This window comes from Cetorhinus maximus, chromosome 30, assembly GCF_964194155.1.
Source record: "Cetorhinus maximus chromosome 30, sCetMax3.hap1.1, whole genome shotgun sequence".
NCBI lineage: Eukaryota > Metazoa > Chordata > Chondrichthyes > Lamniformes > Cetorhinidae > Cetorhinus > Cetorhinus maximus.
The window spans coordinates 24,027,012-24,052,886 of NC_135908.1; the positions used below are offsets into that span (position 1 = coordinate 24,027,012).

At 43.3% G+C, this 25,875-nt stretch overlaps 1 protein-coding gene across 2 annotated transcripts in view; it reads right to left on the reverse strand.

Annotated features, from left to right (window-relative positions):
- Nucleotides 1-25,875, reverse strand: part of vps13c (vacuolar protein sorting 13 homolog C) — a 350,466-nt gene that overhangs the window by 121,775 nt on the left and 202,816 nt on the right. For both annotated transcript variants that reach the window (XM_078532613.1, XM_078532615.1), the window contains 7 exons: nt 21,310-21,463; nt 19,988-20,101; nt 16,979-17,082; nt 9,386-9,553; nt 7,688-7,992; nt 6,073-6,220; nt 1,010-1,163 (listed from right to left, as the gene is read on the reverse strand). In XM_078532613.1, the coding sequence (XP_078388739.1) occupies nt 1,010-1,163; nt 6,073-6,220; nt 7,688-7,992; nt 9,386-9,553; nt 16,979-17,082; nt 19,988-20,101; nt 21,310-21,463 (1,147 nt within the window). The remainder of the gene's footprint in view (nt 1-1,009; nt 1,164-6,072; nt 6,221-7,687; nt 7,993-9,385; nt 9,554-16,978; nt 17,083-19,987; nt 20,102-21,309; nt 21,464-25,875) is intronic.

The window sequence follows — 25,875 nt, forward strand, 5'->3', positions numbered from 1 at the left end:
GTCTACACTCCAATTGTATCCAAGACAGCAAGGTCTGTTGCAAAGCTCTGATCAATCAGAGCATCAATGCTCTGAGCTGGTCTCCTTGGAAGTTCTCAGGGATGGCTTAATTTTGTTTCCTTCCTTCCTTCCTTGAACAGACCTGGTTGCCAATCAGCACTTCCCATGGTGATCTACTAACATCAGGAACTCAGTGGCAGGAGACAGTAGATCTGGACAGGTGTATTACGCTGTACTACATTAGTGCTGCTCTCACAATACAAAGTATGTGGATTAGCAAGGTGCAGTAGTATAGTGGTTATGTTACTGGTCTAGTAATCCAGACCTTGACTATTAATCCAGAGACATGAGTTCAAATCCCAGTTTGCAGCTGTGAAGTTTAAATTCAATTAATTAAATAAAGCTGAAATGAAAAAAACTAGCATCAGAAATGGCGACCATAAAACTACTGACTGTCGTAAAACTCAATCTGGTTCACCAATATACTTTAGTGAAAGAAATCTGCCTTTCTTAACCAGCCTGGACTTGCATTTGAATCCAAACCCACAGCAATGTGGTTCACTCTCAAATGTCCTACAAAATGGCCTGGCATCACACTGCTATGAAAAACTAAAAGAATAAAATCACAGACTGCAATGGTTTCAAGAAGGCAGCTTCTTAAAAGAGATGGACCACAAATGTCAAAGGCACTCACATCTGTAACTGAATAAAACAAAATTAAAAGCGAAAATTATTTAATCTGCTTTAGGTCATCAGGACAGTTAAAATGTTGACCATGATTTGAGTAAGACCATAAGACATAGGGAGCAGAAATTAGGCCATTCGGCCCATCGAGTCTACTCCGCCATTCAATCATGGCTGATAAGTTTCTCAACCCCATTCTCCCGCCTTCTCCCCGTAACCTTTGATCCCCTTATCAATCAAGAACCTATCTATCTCGGTCTTAAATACACGGCAGAATTCAGTCAAGGGGGAAAAAGGGGTCAGCTTTTTCAAAATGGTGAAGTACCTTCACACAGGTCGGCTCCAGGGGCAATAATTTTGTCTCTTATTTTGTCCAAGTCTTTTGGCTTTGCTGCATCACCCTGGTCACTTATGGCCTCACCAAAGTTTTCCAGCAGGATTTTCAGAAGGATTGTCAAATCATCCTGACTAACTGTAACCTGCAAACATACAAAGAAATACAAAGAAAACTTAAGCGTCAATATCTTGGTTTTCATAAATTTTCCAGGCTACTTACCATTGATTTTCCACCACCGAGGAGACAGTAGTAGCCAGTAAAACACACAGAGCAACATGAACTAAAATGCCACTTTGTCCACACTGCTGCAACAGCTTGGGTGCAAACAACTGGAACTCAAGTGTTGGACGCAAGCAAGGACAAATGATCATAGAAACACAGAAAACAGGAGTAGGTCATTCGGCCCTTTGACCCTAGTCCACCATTCAATATGATCATGGCTGATCCTCTATCTCAACGCCATACACCCTTACCCATACCCTTGACGCCTTTAGAGTCCAGAAATCTATTTCTTTTTTAAATATATTCAGTGACTTGGCCTCCACAGCATTCTGTGGCAGAGAATTCCAAAGGTTCACCACCCTCTGTGAAGACGTTTCTCCTAATCTCAGTCCTAAATGGTCTACCCTGTATCCTGAGACTGTGACCCCTTGATCTAGACCCCCCCGAAGACAGAAGAAATATCATCCCTGCATCCAGTCTGTCCATCCATGTCAGAATTTTGTATGTTTCAATGAGATCCCCTCTCATTCTTCTAAACTCCAGTGAATACCGGCCTAGTCGGCCCAACCTCTCCTCATGTGACAATACTGCCATCCTCGGAATCAGTCTAGTGAACCTTCGCTACACTCCCCCTTTGGCAAGTATACCCTTTCTTAGGTAAGGAGACCAAACTGCACATAATACTCGTCTCACCAAGGCTCTGTACAGTTGCAGTAAGACATCCTTGCTCCTGTACTCAAGTCCTCTCGCAATGAAGACCAACATATCATTTGCCTTCTTAACTACTTGCTGCCCCTGCATGCTTGCTTTCAGTGACTGGTGTACAAGGACACCCAAGGTCCCTTTGTACATCAACATTTCCCAATATATCACCATTTAAAGAACTCTGCCGTTCTGTTTTTCCTACCAAAGTGGATAACTTCACACCTATCCACGTTATACTGCATCTGCCATGTATTTGCCCACTCACTCAACCTGTCTAAACCACGTTGAAGCCTCTTAGCACCCTCTTCATTGCTCACATTCCCACCAAGTTTTGTGTTGTCAGCCAACTTGGAAATATTACATTTGGTTCCCTCGTCCAAATCCAAATAGCTGGGCCCAAGCACTGATCCCTGCGGTACCCAACTAGCCATCACCTACTACTCTGAAAAAGACCTCTTTATTCCTACTCTCTGTTTCCTGTCTGCTAACCAATTCTCAACCCATGCCAATATATTACCCCAATCCTTTGTACTTTAATTTTACACACTAACCTCTTATTTGGGACTTTATCAAAAGCTTTATGAAAATCCAAATACACCACATCCACTGGTTCTCCCTTATCTATTCTGCTATTTGCATCCTCAAAAAACTCCAGTGGTTTTGTCAAACGTGATTTCATTTTCATAAATCCATGTTGACTTTGTCTTGATATTTTCTAAGTGTCCTGTTATCACATCCTTTATCATAGACTCCAGCATTTTCCCGACTACTGATGTTAGGCTAACCGGTCTGTAATTCCCTGTTCTTTCCTTCCCTCCTTTTTTAAATACTGGGGTTATATTTTCCACCCTCCAATCTGCCAGGCTGTTTCAAAATCTACAGAATTTTGGAAGGTGATAACCAATACATCCACTATTTTCAGGGCCACCTCCTTTAATACCCTGGGATGTAGGTTATTGGGCCCTGGGTCCCATTAATTCCTCCTGCACTATTGTTTTACTCATTGTGATTTCCTTCAATTCCTCCTTCTCACTAAACCCTTGGTTCTCTAGTATTTCTGGGAAGTTATTTGTGTCTTGCTCTGTGGAAACAGAGCTAAAGTAGTTGTTTAATTGCTCTGCCATTTCCTTGTTCTCGATTATAAATTCTCCCACTTCAGACCGTAAGGGACCTACATTTATCTTCACAAATCTTTTTCTTTTTGCATACTTACATACTGATCAGAAGCTCAAGTACTTGGAACATTCTGACAAATAGAAATCTGACGTCTTACATTAAAAACCACATGTGGAGAATTGAACAGTTGAACAAAGTGTCATTTAAGGCTTTCTCAAAGCAGATGTTAAAACAACTGGGGAACAAATATTTATCAATATAGCAAAGGTAAAGAATGAATTCAAAAAAGTAAAGTGCAGAGGTCTTACTGGTTAGAGGTAAAGGGAGCTGAGAAGCACAAAAACTAACGTGCGCAGCAGAGACTGCAAAATAGGAGGAAGTTCCACAGCAACACAATGCAAGGTTATCGAGGGATTTGAAGACAAGGTTGACAATTTTAAATTTAATGCATTGACGGGCAGAGCCAGTGCACATCAATGAAGACAGAGGTGATGGTCAGAAATTAAAATAGCATAAGACAAGGATGGAGAGTTTGACAATATGACACTCATATAGAGTAGAGAAACAGCTAACAGGCGCACAATGAATATGTCAAGAAGCATGGGTAAGGGTTTCAGTGACAAAGACACCAGTAGAGCTAAGCAGTTTTGCTAAGAATAAGCCTCCTGTGATATAGATTTCCAAATCTCTTCTGAAAATCATATTCATTACATATCAATCGGTCACTCAACAAAACACAAATCCTTTAGATTGTTTTCAACTTCTGGTCTGCTTGTTCAATCTCCTCCTATTGCCTCTCCTTTCTGAATACATCTCTGCTATTTTCTCTGACAAAATGAATAGTCACAGAACAAAATGAATAGTCACTTGGGCAAATGCGGGTTAATTAAGCAAAGACTGCATAGACTTAAGGGCAAATCATGTTTAACTAACTTGTTTGAGTTTTTTGATGAGGTAAGAGAGAGGGTTGATGAGGGTAATGGTGTACATGAACAGCCAAAAGGCACTTGATAAAGAGCTACCCAGCAAACTTGTGAACAAAATTACAGCTCATGGAATAAACGGGTCAGTCACAAAATGGATATGAAATTGGCTGAATGACAAGAAACAGTTTTTTTTCGAACTGGAGGAAGATTTGCCATGGAGTTCCCCAAGGGCTGGGGAAGTGTCTAGAGGAAATGTTAAAGGGAAAATGGAGAATCATTCCCAAAAGCTGCCACCCAGAAACAAACAAAAAAATTGGAGCTGAGGTTATGAAGTGAAATTGTTTGACTCGGTGTTGAGTCTGGAAGGCTGTAGAGTGTCTCATTGAAGGATGAGCCACTGTCCCTCCAACTTGCATTGAGACTCATTGGTGCAGTTAGGGGGTCAATGATACAGGCTTCAGAGTGTGAGTGGAGCAGAGAATTAAAATGACAGGCAACCGGAAGTTTAGGGTAACACTGTGAACTGAACGGTGGTGCTCTACAAAGTGGACACCCAATCTGCGATTAGTGAATATAGTATACTAAACTGAAAGTAAATTGCTGTTTCACTTTGAAGGGGAGTTTGGCTAGTGAGGAAATAGGAGATGAATGAGCAGAAGTTGCATCTCCTGCGGTTACATGGTGTGGTGCTGTAGGAAGGGGAGGGGGTGTTGGGAGTGACTAAGCAGTGGATCAGGATGTTAGAAAGGGAACATCCCTTCAGAATGCTGAAAGGAGATGGGGAGGGGAAGGTGCATTTCGTGATGGCATCAAACTAGTGGCAGGAATGTTGAAGGGATGATCTATTGAATGTTGAGTGTGAGGACAAAGGGAACAATCATGGTTATGGAGCTGGGTGAAGGGCTGAGAGCAATGTGCAGGAAATGGAATGCACACAATCGAGAGCCCTGTCAACCACAGTGGAGAGGAATTTATGTTTGAGGAAAATGGAAGATATATCGGAAGGGCTGGTGTGGAAGGTTGCATTGTTAAAATACATCCGACAGAGAAGGAGAAACTAGGAGAATGGAATAAAATCCTTGCAGGAAACGGAGTGAGAAAGTGTAGTTGAGGAGCTATGGGAGTCAGAAACTGTTATCAAGTGACAGAGGATGTCAGAAGAGACGCAGGTGGAGGTAGGAAGAGGCTGAGCAGGAGGATAAAAAAAAGTTATAATACAAAGAAATCAGTTCAGTGAGGAAGGGACAGACTGAAACAATGAGTATATCAGGCAGTCCTGTTTGTGGATCTTGGGAAAGAAGTAGAGGCGGACTGTTTGGAGTCAGAAGTAGAGGAAAGTTTTTCAAGGGAGATGAGGTCAGTGATAGTCTTGGAAACAATGGCTTGATGTCCGGTGGTGGAGTCAATGTTTGGGGGAGTTAAGAGGTACCACCAAAGAATTGGTGTTCGGCCTCTATTAGCTAGAGGTCTGTAGGCCAAACAACAACAAATGATGTCATAACAATGTTGGATCTGAAAAAATTGAGGGCTCCAAGTTCAGAGGGAGATAGTTAGAATAATTGAGGGCAGCAGAGAAATTGAGATAGCTCATGCCACACTGGCAGTTCTCAATGAAAAGATCCAGAAAGGGTGAGAAGCCAGAATTCTGAAGACGCTGTGCAGGATAAGGCCCCTGGTCCAAGAAACGGAGGCGAAGAGGGCAGAGTTCACTGTCGATGACAGGCTCGAAATTCCTTGGGGTGGAAAATAAGAGATGAAACTGAGGCCTTTGCTAAGGACTGATCACATAGCACAAAGAGGGGAAACTCAGAGAGGATTGTGAAAACAAGGGCAAGGGATATAATACATCAATAAGAACTACCTATAAAATATTATGCTGTTTTACTTCAGTTCAGAGATGCTTCAGGGAATAATGTTGCACATGATAATGTTAATGTATCTCCAATTTGAGAGATGTTCTTCAACTAAAAGTTGACAGCATTCACTAACCAGAGAACATCCCAATGTCGAAGTTGAATGTGCATATAACCTGCAGCAAATTCATTTTCATATCTTATTGGAGTCTGGAAGAAACATACTTACATTCATTGCTTTTAGGTCTCCATTTATTTCTATGCCAGGGATTTTGTGATACCACGCTACAGCCAGATTTCGTTTTATCATCAGCAGCATGTTCACTGGTTGCAAAATCTGAAAATCAGGCTGTGCTGAGTCTTTCTGCAGAACAGTTCTAAAATGGGAAGAAAATGCAGAATCCAAGAAACTAGAACAGAATGGCTTACAAAACCTCTCACCAACAGATAAAGAGAATGTGAAATAATTACAGAAAACTTAAAAAAGGGTCATGTATACTCTAGATGGCGATGCTTTATATTGATGCTGAAGAGCAGATCACAAGCAGACACTTGCAAATACAAAGCACCGTTCTCCTTTATTATTGCTGAAAAGAGAGACATGTTACTGGAGCTTTTCGTCTCGCACTCATCAGGACAAACACAAGAATGTCTAATTTCAAACCATCACAACAATTTATACTACAGGAGAAAAGGGTGCTAACTGGTTGGCAAGTTGACTCTGGCTGGCCGAAACTTTGCCATGGAGAAGGCAACGAGGAACTATTGGCTCCCCAAGCTCCCATTTAATTCAAAAAAAGCACAAGGCTTGAACATATTCCTCCCTATTGCTTCATAAATGCATCAGGAGTGATCATTGGAACATGCTGGAGGGCCAATAGCATGGAGATGTGTACTTTAGACTCACCCTGAGGGCTTTGAAGACTTCAGACTGTTTGGGTCCTTTAAAATGTTGGGAGCTACCAGATCCTGCCAGAGGCAGCATTTTATCAATATTATATATTTTTTTAAATTGAAAGTTAGAAGTATCACTTCATTTACCAGACATTTATACACTGCATCATATGTCTTATGCAATCATAGGTGCAAGTATATTACAGACTGTGTACAATCTGGCGAATATTGTCCAAATTCAATAAATCTACTAATCACTGTTATTTGCCCATGGAGTCAGCACCAGTTTAATGCTCACTGTGATATAGAATAGACTTGTACAATGTGGCTTCTGTGTCACCAAGTCAGTTAATTGTCACTTGCCAACCATAATCGTCTCTCTCTCTCCATTGCCAATCATTTCTTTGCCTTTGCTACACGCATCTTGTTGTACACCTTCACAACAGAAACGAACGTTGTTCATTCATAGAATTGGTATCCTATGGTTTAAACAATTTTTAGAAAGGGAATGTTATCTTTTTGCCCCAAATTTTTAATGCATGGGGTTCCAAATAGATTACTCCTCAGAAACTTCTACTGAATACACGGATATGTAACTAGTAAGAAAAAGCATGAATGAATGTGAAAATTAGCAGGGGTTGGAGAAGAAATCAATAAAATAAGTTAAAATTCATGGAAACATGGGGACAATGGAAAGCATTGAGTTCCTATTCCCAAACAACTAATTGAGTAAAAGCAAAATACTGCGGATGCGAGAAATCTGAAATAAAAACAGAAAAATTCTGGAAAAATTCAGCAGGTCTGGTAGCATCTGTGGAGACAGAAACAGAGTTAACGTTTCAAGTCCATATGACTCTTCTTCAGAACTAATTGAGTAAAGTAGAAATAGGATCACTTCCCATGCAGGTTAAATTACATCTACGGAATCAATTATTCCAAATGTATCGTACCGTGAGAGTTTCAGCTGTGTTAGTTGAACCTCCATGATGTCCACCACAGGCGGCAGTGTGCACTCTTCAGCAGAGATCAGAGTAAATTTATTCTGTACAGTAATCAAACCCAAATCTGCCACCACAGCGTTCATTGAGATGGAGGACTCAGGGATGATGATAACCGGAGCTTTCAAATTTATGTCCATTGCCAGTCGAAAACTCTTCTGAGCAAAGTCCTTCACACTGGAGGCTGCTTTTTCTGCAGCCTGGGCTGTGGCTGCACTTACTGCTTCCTTTGCTTCTTGTAAATTGTCAAAGAAGTTCTATTGGCCATTTAAAAAAAAACAGCTTTAGTTTTTTTCATATAAAAGTCTCAAAAAAAAATTCCCTACAGATAAACATGTTTACAAGTGGTAGGGGACACAATACTCAGTTTCAATCAGTATTCCCCCACAATAGCTCATTCAATCAAGCATTTACTGTCCCACAATCCAGCATCAACTGCTACTGAGATCTGTTCACCCTCTTCAAACAAGTGACGCCTGCTCTCAGCTTGGTTTTCAAAGGGAAAAGGTGGGACAAAGAATGTGAGGGATGCACAAGAGATGGAGTTGGAGAAACACAAAAGTTCTGAGGCATATAGAGGTGAAGGAGGTTACAGGCTTTGGGGGAGGCGAGGCCATGGAAGGATTTCAACATGAGAGCAAAAATTTTAAAATCCAAGCACTGGTGCACCAAGACCCCAAGTAGGACAGCAAGCACACGAGGTGATGCACAAGCTGGACTTGATGCAGGTTAGGATACAGGCAGCAGAGTTTTGGATATGATCAAGTTTAGGAAGGCGGATGGTTGGTCAGGAATGCACTGGAATACAGTAAGTACTCACAAAGTTGTAGCTGCGCTTCTGAAAAGTGCGACTTTAAGTGAAACAACTTTAAGTGAATCAGATTAAGCCAATGTGAAAGCTGTAGTTAGATTCTGTAGGGCCATCATCATCAGAAAAAACATTATACCCTGTAAGTTGAAATACTTTACACTGCTAAATTCCTATATTGGTAAATGAAATAACTTTTAAAATAAAACTAATTTACAATTATAAAGAAATATGCTAACTTCTACTTATTTCCTGCCCGGTGTCTCTCGTACTGGCTGCAACTCCCGCTTGCCACACATAGCATTTCCTGACCCTCTGGGTTGCTACAAGCCCTTCCTGTCACCAACCCTCCAATTCGCAGCCTCAGCCACTCCCTGACCCTTACACTCCCTGCAGAACCTTCTTCTCGCCAAACCTCCCACCTCCGCCGCCTGTCAATTCCTTCTCCCGAACCCTTGCTGTGAACAAGGACTCTGGAGGTGAGCAGCAAAAGGCAGGAAGAGCAGCTTCAACTTCAACCCGGATGGCGGGCAGCAAGAAGAAAAGACAGAGAACAGCAGAGGCCATGAACCAGAGGGTCTGCAGCTGGAGGATCAGGGAGCGGCAGAGGCCGTGAACTGGAGGGTCAGTAGAGAAAGGAAGGGTCAAGGAGCAGCAGAGGCCACTCCAAAATGGCGCCGATTGAATCAAATGACCCAACATCCAGTACGGCACAAAACAACAATGCAGGTCCATTAACTGACTGACATTAAAACAAAACAACTTAAACTGGGGTAACTTAAAACTAGGGCTTGGTGTAGTTGTTAAGCTTATTGTGTTGAATTCGCAAGCAGTATACTTACCAGCAATGACATAAAAAATTTGTGTAGGTACACCAATTGAATGCAACCCACTTGCAAAGTCACTTCCCCATCCACTTTTGACATGTCAAGATAGTCCGCTCCCTCTGTAGCATTGGAACACAAAACCATCTTGAAGCTGAAGACTTCTTCACCAATAATGGACACAACCTAAAGATATAAGAACAGTATTAGCTCACTATTTCCATCTGTCTGAATTCATACTCTACTGCTACATTTCTTAAAGTTTGATTCCAAAGATCAGTACGTCAAAGAACCAGAAGGTTAATTTAGATCTAGTATCATGCAATGAGAAACAGTTAATTAACAGCCTCGTATTAAAGGAGCCTCTGGAGAATAGTGATCAAAATATGACAAAATTTTGTACAGTTTGATTATGATTTGGTTAAGTCCAAATCTAGGGTGTCAAACCTAAACAAAGCAAACTACGCAGGTCTGAGGGGTGAATTGGTCAAGGTAGATTGGAAAATTAGATTAAAAGATATGATGGTAGATAGGCAATCGCAAACACTCAAACATTTAATTCAGAATTTGCAACAAATATTGGCCGAGTAGTGGATAGTGTAGAGGATAGCCAAAATCTCCAAAACGATATAGATGGGTTGGTGGAGTGAGCGGTAAAGTGGCAGATAGATTTTAACATAGAGAAATGTGAGGTCATATATTTAGGAAAGTCAAACAGTTACAGGGGTTACACAATAAATGGGAATATACTAAGAGGGGTAGATGAAGTGAGAGATCTTGGCGTACAAGTATACAGGTCCCTGAAGGCAGCAGTTCAAGTAGACAAGGTTGTAAAGAAGGCATATGGAATGCTCTCCTTCATTGGCAGAGGTATAGAATATAAAAGTAAGGATATAATGTTGGAATTGTATAAAACACTGGTGAGGCCACAACTGGAGTATTGTGTGCAGTTCTGGTCACCACATTACAGGAAGGATGTAATAGCTCTGGAGAGAGTACAGAGGAGGTTTACAAGAATGTTGCCAGGGTTAGAAAAGTGTAGCTACAAGGAGAGATTGGATAGGTTGGGGTTATTTTCCTTAGTACAAAGAAGGCTGAGAGGTGACTTGATTGAGGTGTACAAAATTATGAGGGGAATAGATAGAGAGGACAGGATAAAATTGTTTCTCTTGGTGGAGAATTCTAGAGCCAGGGGACATAGATTCAAGATAAGTGGCAGAAAGTGTAGGGGGGACATGAGGAAGAACTTTTTTATGCAGAGGGTAGTGGGTGTCTGGAATTCGCTGCTCAAGTTGGTGGTAGAGGCAGAAACTCTAAACTCTTTTAAAAAGTACCTGGATCTGCACCTTAAGTGCTGAAAACTGCAGGGCTATGGGCCGGGTGCAGGAAGGTGGGATTAGAAAGGGCACCTGGGCACGATGGGCTGAATGGCCTCCTTCTGTGCTGTAACTTTTCTATGGTTCTAAATGTACATTCCCTCAAAAGGATAACAAACCCCATGGAAAAATGGTTCACCCGCAGCTAACAAGAACATGGAATTAGAGTAAAGGAAGGGGCTTATAATAATGTTGATAAAACGAGTAATAAGCCTAAATATCAAAAGGATTTTAGAATTCACCAAAAAATTATCAAGACATTGATAAAGATTTTTTAAAATAGGAGTAAACTAGCAAGAGACAGAAAAACAGATTGCAAAAGTTTCCAAAGAAGAGTCACATTGGAATTGAAATGTTAGCTCTGTTTCTCTCTCCACAGATGCTGCCAGACCTGCTGAGCTTTTCCAGCACTTTGTTTTTATTGTAAAAGCTTCTATAGGTATGCGAAAAGGAAGAGATTAACAAAAGTAAACATGGTCTCATCAGGAAAAATAATAAGGGGAAATAAAGAAATGGCAGAGACATTAAAACAAATACTCTGTATCCATATTCACAATAAAAGACAAAAAAGATTTCAGAACTATTGGGGAACTAAGAATTGGGAGCAAAGGCAGACTAAGATTGATTAAGAGGGGAAGAATAGAGTATGAGAGTAAACTTGCAAGAGTAATAAAAGCGGACTGTAAGTATGCAAAAAGATTAATGAAGGCAAGTCCCTTCCAGTCTGAGACAGGAGAATTTATAATAGAAAACAAGGAAATGGCAGAGCAATTAAACAACTACTTTAGTTCTGTCTTCACGGAGGAAGACACAAATAACTTCCCAGAAATACTCGGGAACCAAGGGTCTAGGGAGAAGGAGGAATTGAAGGAAATTAATATTAGTTAAAAGAAATAGTGCTGGAGAAATTAATGGGACTGAAAGCTAATAAACCCCCAGGGCCCGATAACCTACATCCCAGGGTACTAAAGGTGGTGGCCACAGAAATCATAGATGCGTTGGTTGTCATCTTCCAAAATTCTGTAGATTCTGGAACAGTCCCGGCAGATCGGAGAGTGGCAAATGTAACCCCACTATTTAAAAAAGGGAGGGAGAAAACAGGGAATTACAGACCAGTTAGCCTAACATCAGTAGTAGGGTAAATGCTAGAGTGTACTATAACAGCACACTTAGAAAAGATCAGGTAGGTCAGACAAAGTCAACATGAATTTATGAAAGGTAAATCATGTTTGATAAACTTACTAGAGTTTTTTGAGGACGTAACTAGCAGAATAGGTAAGGGAGAACCAGTGGATGTGGTATATTTGGATTTTCAGAACAGTTTTGATAAAGTTCCACATAAGAGGTTAGTGTGTAAAATTAAAGCACAACGAATTGGGGGTAATATATTGGCATGGATTGAGAACTGGTTAGCAGACAGGAAACCAAGAGTAGAATTAATTGAGTCTTTTTCAGAATGGCTGGCAATGACCAGTGGGGTACCACAGGGATAAGTGCTTGGGGCCCAGCTATTCACAATCTATATCAATGATTTGGATGAGGGAACCAAATGTATTATTTCCAAGTTTGCTGACAACACAAAACTTGGTGGGAATGTGAGTGGTGAGGAGGATGTTAAGAGGTTTCAAGGTGATTTAGACAGGTTGAGTGAGTGGGCAAATACATGGCAAATGCAGTATAACGTGAGTAAGTGTGAAGTTATCCACTTTAGAAGGGAAAACAGAATGGCAGGGTATTATTTAAATAGTGATAGATTGGGAAATCTTGATGTACAAAGGGACCTGGGTGTCCTTGTACACCAATCACTGAAAGCAAGCATGCAGCAAACCATTAAGGCGGCAATGGTATGCTGGCCTTCATTGCGAGAGGACTTGAGCACAGGAGCAAGGGTGTCTTAATGCAGCTGCACAGGGCCTTGGTGAGACCACAGCTAGAATAGTGTGCGCAGTTTTGGTCTCCTTACCTAAGGAAGGATATACTTGCCAGACGGAGTGCAGCAAAGAAAGAACAGAAAATGCTGAAAAAACTCAACAGGTCTGACAGCATCTGTGCAGAGAGAAACAGAGTTATCCTCCTTCTCTGAAGAAGGGGCGTACAGACTCGAAACGTTAACTCTGTTTCTCTCTCCACAGATGCTGTGAGACCGGAGTTTTTCCAGCATTTTCTGTTTTTATTTCAGATTTCCAGCATCCACAGTATTTTACTTTTATCAGTGTGCAGCAAAGGTTCACCAGACTGATTCCTGGGATGACAGGATTGTTGTTCGAGAAGAGATTGAGTCGACTAGGCCAATATTCACTGGAGATCAGAAGAATGAGAGGGGATCTCATTGAAACGTATAAAATTCTGACAGGGCTGGACAGGCTGGATGCAGGGATATTTTCTCTGTCTGGGGGGTCTAGAACAAGGGGTCACAGTCTCAGGATACAGAGTAGGCCATTTAGGACTGAGATGAGAAGTAACTTCTTCATTCAGAAGGTGGTGAACCTATGGCATTCTCCACCACAGAAGGCTGTGGAGGCTAAGTCACTCAGTATATTTAAGAAGGAAATAAATAGATTTCTAGACTCTAAAGGTGGCAAGGGTTATGGGGAGAGAGCAGGGTATGCCATTGAGATAGAGGATCAGCCATGATCATATTGAATGGTGAAATAGGCTCCAAGGGCCAAATTACCTACTCCTGCTCCCATTGTCTACATTTCGAGGTATTCAAAATTAAGATTCTATGGGCACAGTGTGGATATGTCCCCACAAAGGGAAAGGGTGGAACTGCCAAATCTCGATCCCTTTGCTTATCCAGAAGCATACAGGTCAAGATAAAGCAGAAAGAGAAACCTTATGACAGTCACAAAAAGCTTAATACTGTAGAAAGCCTTGAAGAGTATAGAAAGTAAAGGGGTGAAGTAAAAATGGAAGTTAGGAGAGCAAAGAGAAGATACGAAAATATATTGGTAGGTAAAATCAAAGAAAACCCAGAGACGTTTTACCAGTACATTAAGAGTAAGAGGATAACCAAGGAAGGGGTAGGGTCTGTCAGAGATGTACATGGTAACTTGCACATTGATTATGAAGATGTGAGCAGGGTTCTCAATGAGTACTTTGTCTCTGTCTTCACTAAGGAGGCGGATGATGCAGACATTCTAGCTAAAGGGGAAGAGTGTGAAATATTAGATGCAATAAGCATAATAAGAGAGGAAGTACTGGAGGGACTGGCATCCTTGAAGGTGGATAAATCACAAGGGCCAGATGGATTGTATCCAGGTTATTAAAGGAAGCCAGGGAGGAAATAGCGGATGTTCTGAGGGTCATTTTCCAATCCTCACTAGATACAGTCGAGGTACCAGAGGATTGGAGGTCTGCGAACATCGTACCAACATTTAAACAGGGTGCAAGGGATAAGCCTGAAAATTTTTATGGCTAGCGCAGGCACAATGGGCTGAATGGCCTCTTTATGCACTGTAACGTATGATTCTAAATGTAGAGTTGGACTTTTATTTTGGAGCCTGATCCCATTTATCTCGGTGATGTCAGAATACAGTAATGTAGGGATTATATCACTGAAGTAATATTCTACAGCCTTGAACAAATAGTCTAGCGAATGAGAGCTTAAATCCCAACAAGTCAGCTTGAAAATTAAATATGGTTAAAAATATCTGGAAACAAAGTTGTTAGCAGTAAGAAAAACAAGTATCAAGCTATCGGATTGTTGTAAAAACCTAATCATACATACATACATACGAGTTAGGACTAGGAGTAGGCCACTCGGCCCTTTGAGCCTGCGTTGCCATTTAATAAGTTCATGGCTGATCTGACTGTAACCTCCCGCCTATCCCTGATAACCTTTCACCCCCTTGCTTATCAAGAATCTATCTAACTCTGCCTTGAAAACATTTAAAGACTCTGCTTCCACTTCCTTTTCAGGGAGTTCCAAAGACTCACAACACTCAGAAAAAATTTCTTCTCATCTCTGTCTTAAATAGGCAACACCTTATTTTTAAACAGTGACCCTTCATTCTAGATTCTTCCACACAAGGAAACATCCTCTCAATATCTACCCTGTCAAGACCCTCAGGATCTTAAAGGTTTCAATCAAGTCATCTCTTACTCTTCTAAACTCCAGTGGATACAAGTTGACCCTGTCCAATATTTCCTCAGAAGACAGCTTGCCCATTCCTGGTAATAGTTTAGTCAACCTTCTTTGAACTGCTTCTAATGTATTTACACCCTTCCTTAAATAAGGAGACCAATACTATACACAGTACTCCAGATGTGGTCTCACCAGTGGCCTGGGCAACTGAAGCATTACCTCCCTACTTTTATATTCAATTCCCCTCACAATAAATAACATTCTATTAGCTTTCCTAATTTGCTGTGCCTGCATACTAACTTTTTGTGATTCATGCACTAGGACACAGAGATCCCTCTGAACCTCAGAGCTCTGCAATCTCTCACCATTTAGGTAATATGCTTCCTTTTTATTCTTCCTGCCAAAATGGACAATTTCACATTTGCCCACATTATAATCCATTTGCCAGATCTTTGCACACTCACTAAACCTATGTCCCCTTGTAACCTCATGTCCTCTTCACAATTTACCTTCCCAGCTATCTTTGTATCATCAGCAAATTTAGCAATCATACCATCTGTCCCTTCATCCAAGTCATTAATATAAATTGTAAAGAGTTGAGGCCCCAGCACTGATCCCTGTGGCACACCAGTCATTACATCCTGCCAACCAGAAAAAGACCCATTTGTGGCTACACTCTGTTTCCTGTTAGCTAGCCAATCTTCTATCCATGTCAATATATTACCCCCCATGCCATGAGCTTTTATTTTCTGCAATAAACTCCGATGTGGCACCTTATCAAATGCCTTCTGGAAATCTAAGTACAGTATATCCACTGATTCCCCTTGATCCCCAGCACATGTGACTCCTTCAAAGTACTCCAATAAATTGATTAAACATGATTTCCCTTTTACAAAACCATGCTGACTCTGCCTGATTGCCTTGAATTTTTCTAACTGCCCTGCCATAATATCTTTAATAATAGCTTCTAACATTTTCCCTATGACAGGTTTTTGACTAACTGGCCTATAGTTTCCTGCTTTCTGTCTCCCTCCCTTTTGGAATAAAGGAGTTACACTTGCTATTTTCCAATCTAATGGCACCTTCCCAGAATCTAAGGAATTTTGGAAAATTAAAACCAATGCTTCAACTATCTCACTAGCCACTTCCCTTAAGACCCCAGGATAAAGTCCATCAGGGCCTGGGGATTTGTCAGCCTGCAGCTCCAACAATTTTATCAGTATCACTCACTTCCCTGGTGACTGATTTTCTTGAGTTCCTCCCTCTCTTCCATTTCCTGATTTACAGCTATTTCTGGGATGTTACTTGTACCTTCTATAGTGAAGACTGATGCAAAATACATGTTTAATTTTTTAAAATTCATTCATGGGATGTGGGCTTTGTGGGCTGAGCCAGAATTTATTGCCCATCCCCAGCTGCCCTTGAGAAGGTGGTGGTGAGCTGCCTTCTTGAACCGCTGCAGTCCATGTGGTGTGGGTACACTCAGTGCTGCGGGTGTACCCATAGCACATGGGTATCTGCCAATGTCTTTATTTTCCATTATTAACCTCCCAGACTCACTTTCTACTGGACCAAAAATTGATTCACGAACTTCATCAAGGAGAAAAAAAACTTGCTCTTCCAACCCAGTCTCTATGGTATATATCTATGAAACTATAGTCCCACACCATGGTGATCGATTCTTAGCTTCCCTTTGAAGTAAGGAATCATCTCAGTTGTCCAAACTGCTCATCTTTACCACATACTGAAACAGTTTAAGAGGGCAATTTACCACCTTCTCAAAGTCTGGGATCCAATAGGCTGTCTGGCTCAAACAGAAACTTCAATTGAGCCATCTCACTGGCCTAGGAGTACTCGTTTAAAGTCGCAGTCTACATGATAAATTCTGCCAGCAATCTGAATAAAATAAAGAGTGAACTATCATATAGATCAAAACAAAGTGGGTTATTTAATTTCAGAGTGTCATGCTTTTTTTTATTCATTCTTGGGATGTGGGTGTCACTGGCTAGGCCAGCATTTATTGTCCATCCCTAGTTGCCCTTGAGAAGGTGGTGGTGAGCTGACTTCAAGAAATGGCGTGGTCAAGTCCAAACCTGCGTGGAATAATGCGCTGCTCAAAACAACTACCACTTATATCGAACAGCTTACCTTTTTATGTAGAGTCCTTGAGCCAACATCTGTGACAATGATATCTCTGAGTCGGGCAAAACCTTCTGTCTGCTTTGGCTGCACAGACACAGATGCATCCATACCTGGAAAGTTTTGTTGGAAGACCATCATATAATTACAGATTTAATATCAAGCTACAGAATGTTTTATCACAGAAATAAACTGTTTATCCATCAAATCTGATCTTAGAACGATTTAACTACCCATATTAATGACTTAATAATATGAATTCAAGACCGATGTAAGCTAGGATAAATAACAACAGTTTAAGTGTGAAAAGGCTGTAAGTATAATGGTCTGTAAGCCACAAACTCAAGCTTAAAAACAATACAGAAGGCATGTATTAATTCTATACCATTCATTTTAAGTTTAAATCTCTCATTTTGGCACCCATTATCTGTCAACATTATATCAGGTTAAATCACACTGTCACATTATTAAGCTTAATTTGAGGTCCCTCCTTATTTTAGAAGCTCTGTGAAACAGATATATTTACAGTGCATTGCCTGCCCTCAATAAACATGGAGGTTAATTATCAATGACTGGAAGTCATGCAAAGCCCATTACTCGCAGCATAACTACATGAATTACAAATACTGTTTGTCCTATCTAGATATTGTATCGCAGAAGGCAACAGCAAACCACTGCAGTAAGTTGCTAAGCATAATCAAGGACCAAACAAATGGAAGTCCAACACCTTCTTAAGGCATGGAACCTGTATAGGAGATATGCTTTGAACAGGTTATTCCAGCTGATATGAGTACAGGCTGGTTTTGGGAAGAGGAGGGACAAGAGGATTGTGTGGATTTTGATGGAACTTGAAAGTGCAGGTATCTAAAGACAACCCCTGTCCCGAAACCCCCTCGCCACACAGCCCAGAAACCCCCCTCGCCACACAGCCCAGATACCCCTCACCACACACCCCAGAAACCCCCCCTCGCCACACAGCCCAGATACCCCACATCACCACACAGCCCAGATACCCCCCTCACCACACAGCCCAGAAACCCCTCACCACACAGCCCAGAATCCCCTCACCACACATCCCAGAACCCCCCCCTCATCACACAGCCCAGATACCCCCCCCTCACCACACAGCCCAGATACCCCCCCCTCACCACACAGCCCAGATACCCCCCTCACCACACAGCCCACCCCTCGCCACGCAGCCCAGATCCCCCTCACCACACAGCCCAGAAACCCCCCTCACCACACAGCCCAGAAACCCCCCTCACCACACAGCCCAGAAACCCCCCTCACCACACAGCCCAGAAACCCCCCTCACCACACAGCCCAGAAACCCCCCTCACCACACAGCCCAGAAACCCCCCTCACCACACAGCCCACCCCTCGCCACACAGCCCAGATACCACTCGCCACGCAGCCCAGAAACACCCCTCGCCACGCAGCCCAGAAACCCCACCTCACCACGCAGCCCAGAAACCCCCCTTCACCACGCAGCCCAGAAACCTCCCTCACCACGCAGCCCAGAAACACCCCTCGCCACGCAGCCAGAAACCCCCCCTAACCACGCAGCCCAGAAACCCCCCTCGCCACACAGCCCAGATACCCCTCACCACACAGCCCAGAAACCCCTCACCACACTTCCCAGAAACCCCCCCCTCGCCACACAGCCCAGAAACACCCCCACACCACACAGCCCAGATACCCCTCGCCACGCAGCCAAGAAACCCCCCCCTCAGCACGCAGCCCAGAAACCCCCCCTCACCACACAGCCCAGAAACCCCCCATTCACCACGCAGCCCAGAAACCCCCCCTCACCACGCAGCCCAGAAACCCCCCCTCACCACACAGCCCAGATACCCCCCTCACCATGCAGCCCAGATACCCCTCGCCACGCAGCCCAGAAACCCCCCCACACCACACAGGCCAGATACCCCTCGCCACGCAGCCCAGAAACCCCCCTCGCCACGCAGCCCAGAAACCCCCCTCGCCACGCAGCCCAGAAATCCCCCTCGCCACACAGCCCAGAAACCCTCCTCGCCACACTGCCCAGAAACACCCCTCACCATTCAGCCCAGATACCCCTCGCCACACAGCCCAGAAAACCCCCTCGCCACACAGCCCAGAAACCCCCCTCGCCACACAGCCCAGATATCCCTCGCCACACAGCCCAGAAACCCCCCTCGCCACGCAGCCCAGATACCCCTCGCCACGCAGCCCAGATACCCCCCTCACCACACAGCCCAGATACCCCTCGCCACGCAGCCCAGATACCCCCCGCCACGCAGCTGCCCAGAAACACCCCTCACCACGCAGCTGCCCAGAAACACTCCTCGCCACGCAGCCCAGATACCCCCCTCACCACGCAGCCCAGACACCCCCCTCACCACGCAGCCCAGACACCCCCCTCACCACGCAGCCCAGATACCCCTCTCACCACGCAGCCCAGATACCCCCCTCACCATGCAGCCCAGATACCCCATGCCACGCAGCCCAGATACCCCTCGCCATGCAGCTGCCCAAAAACCCCACCTCGCCACACAGCCCAGAAGCCCCCCCCTCGCCGCACAGCCCAGAAACCCCCCTCACCACACAGCCCAGAAACCCCCCTCACCACAGCCCAGAAACCCCCCTCGCCACACAGCCCAGAAACCCCCCCCTCGCCACGCAGCCCAGAAACCCCCCTCGCCACACAGCCCAGAAACCCCCCCTAACCACACAGCCCAGAAACCCCTCCTCGCCACACAGCTCAGAAACCACCCCTCGCCACACAGCCCAGAAACCCCCCCTCGCCACACAGCCCAGAAACCCCTCGCCACACAGCCCAGATACCCCCCCCTCGCCACGCAGCTGCCCAGAAACCCTTCGCCGTGATATCCTCAGATGTTAGGTATGTAGCAATTAAGTTACATGTTGTTTTACTGGCGCTAAATGGCACAGTCCTGCAAACAGAGCTAGTGTACACCAAATAATCCAAAGCATCTTTGGGCTACTGAATCCAAAGCTCAATATGGATTTGTTTACCTTGTATTTTGATATCAGCAATGCTGAAATTTTCATCACAAACAAATATGTTCAATGCTCCCAGTTCAGCAGAAAACTTCAGATCAAACACATCAACTGCTGTGTCTATAGATACTAAATAGAAAAATATTGGTTTGGTCAATAATTTGAAAGAACACAACCAAATGCAATTGTTACAAATCACAATATATAAACTTGCTTGCACTGCTTATTTCAATCTAAATGGTGAATCTGACAATACAGATATTGTAAATACAACAACTTTGTATACAACAATGGTGAAACTTTTCAAAGTGCTTCACAGAAGCATTACTGGACAATATTTGATGCTGAACAATAAAGTGATTAGGTTGTTTTAGAGTGTCTTAAAATAAGCTATACAAATTTAAGAAGTTTAGAAAAGGGCTACAAGGAGCCATGACCTAGTAAAATGGAGTAAAATTATGGCAGTGAGGTGGGTGGTGCAGAACAGAGGAGCAAAATGGCAAAGCTTAGGTTCACAACCATGATTCTCAACCCACAGAATTTGCTGTTTAAGCCACATTACTATGGGGAAGCAATGAGCAGATAACAAAAGCTTCTCTATCAAGAGGGGTTGAAGAAAGGAGGGGCACAAACCCAAGCTGGTTTGGAAAAGCACTGACAGTGTTGGAAGCATGTCACTTGCTTATAGGTGATGTATGGTACTGAGTCACCAAAGGGAGAAAGACAAATGGGAATTTTTCCCTCTAAACTATTTCCTTAAAAACGTAATAGGGAACACCCAATACTGAAGTTGCATTTATACGGTGCAGCTCAAATTGCAATTCCCTCTGGAAACAGATCATCTATAATTGTCTGCACCATCAAATGCTGATGGAAGGGGAAATGGCTCTATAATCCTTACCTGTATGCAGGGTACAGGCCAACATTCAAGGAAGTATGCTTCAAAGGTGAATCACGTCTCATTGTAGGTGATGTGATACCACTTTATAAGATACTCTCAATGAAACATTATCCTAAAGATAATTCAATCTGTACCTCCAAAATACTTAACATACGAAAGGATTCGAGTAGCAACAGAACTGAGCTTAATAGCGACTCTGCTTACAATCCGCTGTGGGGAAAGATTCCACTGTTCACAGCAGAATATAACAAACACGAAAGGCACATTTACATTTCACTATATAAAGCAAACTGCTCAAATCTTTCTCTAATTTATGGATTATTTCTGCAAATACGAAGCAACAAAAAAACAATGCAGGACGAAAACTAAAAGTTGATCAAAAACACGTGCACTTTTAATTCAAGACACTATTCAGCTTCCCTTCTTACTAACCTACCTGCTTTTATCGAAGTCTCCTTTGCGTGGTCTGTGCTTGGCTTTGCTTCACGATCCTTCTCAAGGTTACTTGATGGAAACACAGCTGCCATAAAGTTCATGGCTGAAAGTAAGGCTTGAGAATGCAGGATCAGATCAAGGGAAGAGAAGGCAATCTGACATCAAAAAAAAAAGGAGTTTCATTATTTTGCATGATTCCACTTGACTGCACAACTTCACTGCAGTACAAATATGATGAGAAATTAAGAGGAAACACCAAAGTATAAACATCTAAAAATAAGCTTAAGGCAGTATATAGGAAATAATCCAAAAATAAATTAAGTGCTCATTATATAGAGAACCTTAGCCTTAGAACTGGTTGTGGGAACCTGTTAAAGAGAAGAGTGACATGATGCAGTGCAGATTAAAAATACATTTTTCAGGACGCCTTCACTCAGGCCTCAAGCACGATCCAGACCTTCCTGTCACTTGCCATTTCAACACACCATCTTGCTCTCATACCCACATGTCTGTCCTGCAATGTTCCAGTGAAACCCAACGCAAACTGGAGGAACAGCATCTCATCTGCCAGTTACAGCCTTCTGGACATAATATTGAGTTCAACAACTTCAGGCCATGAACTGTTTCCTCCATCTTTACCCCATTTTTCATATTTCTTTCTTTTTTTTAAAATCCTTTTTCCCCAACACCACCTGCCCCACTAGGCCATCTGTCACTTGTTTCTATGTTTTGCTTTCACAGAGCGCTGACCCTTGTTCTGCTATTAACACATTCTGCAACCTCACCTTTGTGCCACTATCAGCACCTTCTTTAGTCTTTAACACTACCATTAATGCAGCCTTTGTCTTGTGTCCATGACATCTTTGTCAAATTTCTCCACAGCTCCCACCTATCTCTGAACTTTTATTTTGCTCCAGCTGTTCCACTCCCTCTTATAAACAGTATGAAATCCAAAGAAGAGTCATACAGACTCGAAACGTTAACTGTTTCTCTCTCCACAGATGCTGCCAGACTTGCTGAGTTTTTCCAGCAATTTTTGTTTTTATTTTAGATTAAAAATATACTTGGCTTCTATTTGTAGGCTAAAAACTCAAGTCGGCAATCAAGTTGAACAGGTCAAATACAATTTCAAGTGCTTTCAAATAATCCTCCAATTAAAAAAAAATGATGAAAAAGTAGTGCAATCTTCTAAACAAACTCATGAGAAAGCTTCCAAGAAAAAAAAGCAACTGAAGCGAGACATCCAAATTTATAGAGTGCCGTACCTGTCAAAACACTTCCAAGCTCAAATCCACTTATTTTTAATGAACGCGTGAAGACTATTAAAGATTAAAGACTATGGAGTTGGGGCAAGGGTAGCAAAGGGGATTAAAAGCTGGTTAGAAGGAAGGAAGGGAGGAGCAGTTAAGGACACTTTCTCAGGAATGGCTGGAAGCAGGAAAAGGAACAGATTTCGGTTCTGGATCACTTCTGTTCATTGTATGCATCATGGATGCGGATCTAGGATTAGAGAGAATGGTGTCCAAATAGCACCTGATGCTAAAACAGAAGCTCGGATTAATAATTCCATTGGAAACTGCAAGGAATAAGTTGCGAGATGGGCAAGAAGGCAGCAGGTGGAATTTAATATCAGCATGTTTGGATTAAAGACGGGGGAGGTTGAGTGATGTAGAGGCGGGGCAGTTTAAACAGCCACACTTCGGGGCAGATCTTTTTTAAAACAAAAGAAAGAAACTTAAATAAATTTCTACTTGGCTTAAATTTAGGGTAAGAGTATTATAATGAAAGGTATGGCAGGGGAGCTCAGTCCCAATGTGTTGCATGGCCTGCAGAATGTGGTAAGTCTGGTTGAACACATCTGCAGGAAGTGCCGTTTGACCAGCTTGAGCGCTGGTTTTCGGAGCTTGATCGTCAGCTGGAGGCACAGCAGTGCATCCGCAAGACTGAGAATCACATGGATAACACGTTTTTAGACGCAGTCACCCCGCAGCTTAAGGAAGTGCAGTCAAAGGAGGAATGGGTGACCACCAGTCAAAAGGAGGGAGGCAGGCAGGTCGTCAGGAAAGCCCCAGAGTGCAACTCACTCAAGAACAGTTCTTCTGTGTTGGAAAACGGTGAGAGCAATGGTTCCTCTGGGGAGTGCAGCCAGAGCTCAGCTGCACAAGAGGGGAGGAGAAAGAGAGAAAGAGCAATAATGGTAGGAGACTCAATAGCGAGGGGTACAAACAGGCGTTTCTGCGGCCGCAGATGTGATTCCAGGATGGTGTGTTGCCTCCCTGGGGCCAGGGTCAAAGATATCATTGAACGGCTGAAGGGCATTCTGAAGGGGGAGGGCGAACAGTCAGAGACCGTGGTTCACATTGGTGCCAACGACATAGGTAGAAAGAGGGATGAGCCCCTTCAACAAGAATTTTGGGAGCTAGGTTGCAGATTGAAAAGCAGGGCCTCAAAGGTTGTAATCTCTGGATTACACCTGGTGCCACATGCTAGTGAGTATAGGAATAGGCGGAAAGAGTAGATGAGTGCCTGGCTGAAGAGTTGGTGCAGGAGGGAGAGCTTTAGATTCCTGGGTCACTGGCTCCATTTCTGGTGAAGGTGGGGCCTGTACAAGTCCGAAGGGTTGCACCTAAACCGGAACGGGACCAACATCCTTGCCGGACGGGGGGGGGGGGGGGGGGGGGGGGAGGTTTCCAGTGCTTTTGGTGAGGGTTTAAACTAATTTGGCAGGGGGATGGGTTATGGGGTGGAGATATAGTAGGGGGTGATGCACAGATAAGTATAGAATAAAAAAATCAAGTCAGTCTGAAAGGCAGAGCATATATAGTCAAGTTAAGACACAAGGGAGCATGGCAAGGCTCGATGGCATTTATTTTAATGTAAGGAGTCTTGCGAGTAAGGCAGATGAGTTGAGGGTGTTGATGTACACATGGGAATATGATATCATTGCTATCACAGAGACATGGTAGAGGGAGGGGCAGGACTGGCAGCTCAATATTCCAGGGTATAGAATCTTCAGGTGAGACGGGGAGGGGGCGCTGGTGTAAAACAGGAGGTGGTGTTGCAATATTGATCAAGGAGTCAATTACTGCAATAAGGAGGGATATCATCTTAAAAGGTTCCTCAAATTAGGCCATATGGGTAGAACTTAAACACAAAAAGGGGGCAATTATACTACTGGGGGTGTACTATAGACCCCCAAACAGTCAAGGAGAGATAGAAGGGCAGATATGTAGGCAAATCTCAGAGAAGTGTAAAATTAATAGGGCAATAATAGTAGGGGATTTCAACTCCCCCAATATTAACTGGGATAGGCAAATGGTGAAAAGTGTAAAGGGTGCAGAATTCTTAAAATGTATCCAGAAGAGCTTTTTAAGCCAACACGTAGGGAGTCCTACAAGGGAGGGGGCGGTGCTGGATCTAATTTTAGGGAACGAAGCCAGGCAAGGGTATAAGTGTCAGTGGGGGAGCATTTCAGTGATAGCAACCATAAACTCAGTGAGGTTTAAGCTAGTTATGGAAAAGGGCTAAGGTGGGCACGAAACGAAGGTTCTGAACTAGGGGAAGGCCATTTTAATATGATAAGACAGGATCTGGCCAAAGTGGACTGAGAGCAGCAACTTGTAGCAAAAATCTACATCAGACCTGTGGGAGTCATTCAAAAAGGAAATAGTGAGACTGCAGGGCCAGCTTATTCCCATAAAGGTGAAGGGTGGGACCAATAAATCCAGAAAACCGAGGATGTCGAAGAATGTGCAGGACTGGATAAGGAAAAAAAGGGAAATTCATGGGAGATGCCGAGGGCTCAAAACTGCAGAAGCCCTAGGGGAGTATAGAAAGCGCAGGGGGTTACTTAAAGAAGAAATTGCAAGAGCAAAGAAGGGGCATGAAAAAACACTGGCAGGTAAAATAAAGGAAAATCCAAAGGCGTTTTATAAGTAGATTATGGGCAAGAGGGTAACCAGGGACGTAGGAGGGCCCATTAGGGACCAAAGTGGCAATCTATGTGGGCAGCCGGAAGACACAGGTGAGGTTTTAAAAGAGTACTTTGCATCTGTATTCACTATAGGGAAGGGTGATGTAGGTATAGAACCATAGAACACTACAGCACAGAAAACAGGCCATTCGGCCCTTCTAGTCTGTGCTGAAATATTATTCCGCTAGTCCCATTGACCTGCACCTAGTCCATAACCCTCCAGACCTCTCCCATCCATGTATCTAATTTATTCTTAAAACTTAAGAGTGAGCCCGCATTTACCACGTCAGATGGTAGCTCATTCCACACTCTCACCACCCTCTGAGTGAAGAAGTTCCCCCTAAACCTTTCCCCTTTCACCCTAAAGCCATGCCCTCTCGTGTTTATTTCTCCTAATCGAAGTGGAAAGAGCCTACTCGCATTTACTCTGTCTATACCCCTCACAATTTTGTAAACTTCTATCAAATCTCCCCTCATTCTTCTACGCTCCAAGGAATAAAGTCCTAGAAATAGTATAGAAATCAGGGAGGGGGACTGTGATATACTTGAACAAATTAGCATGGAGAGGGAGGAGGTATTAGGAGTTTTAGAGGG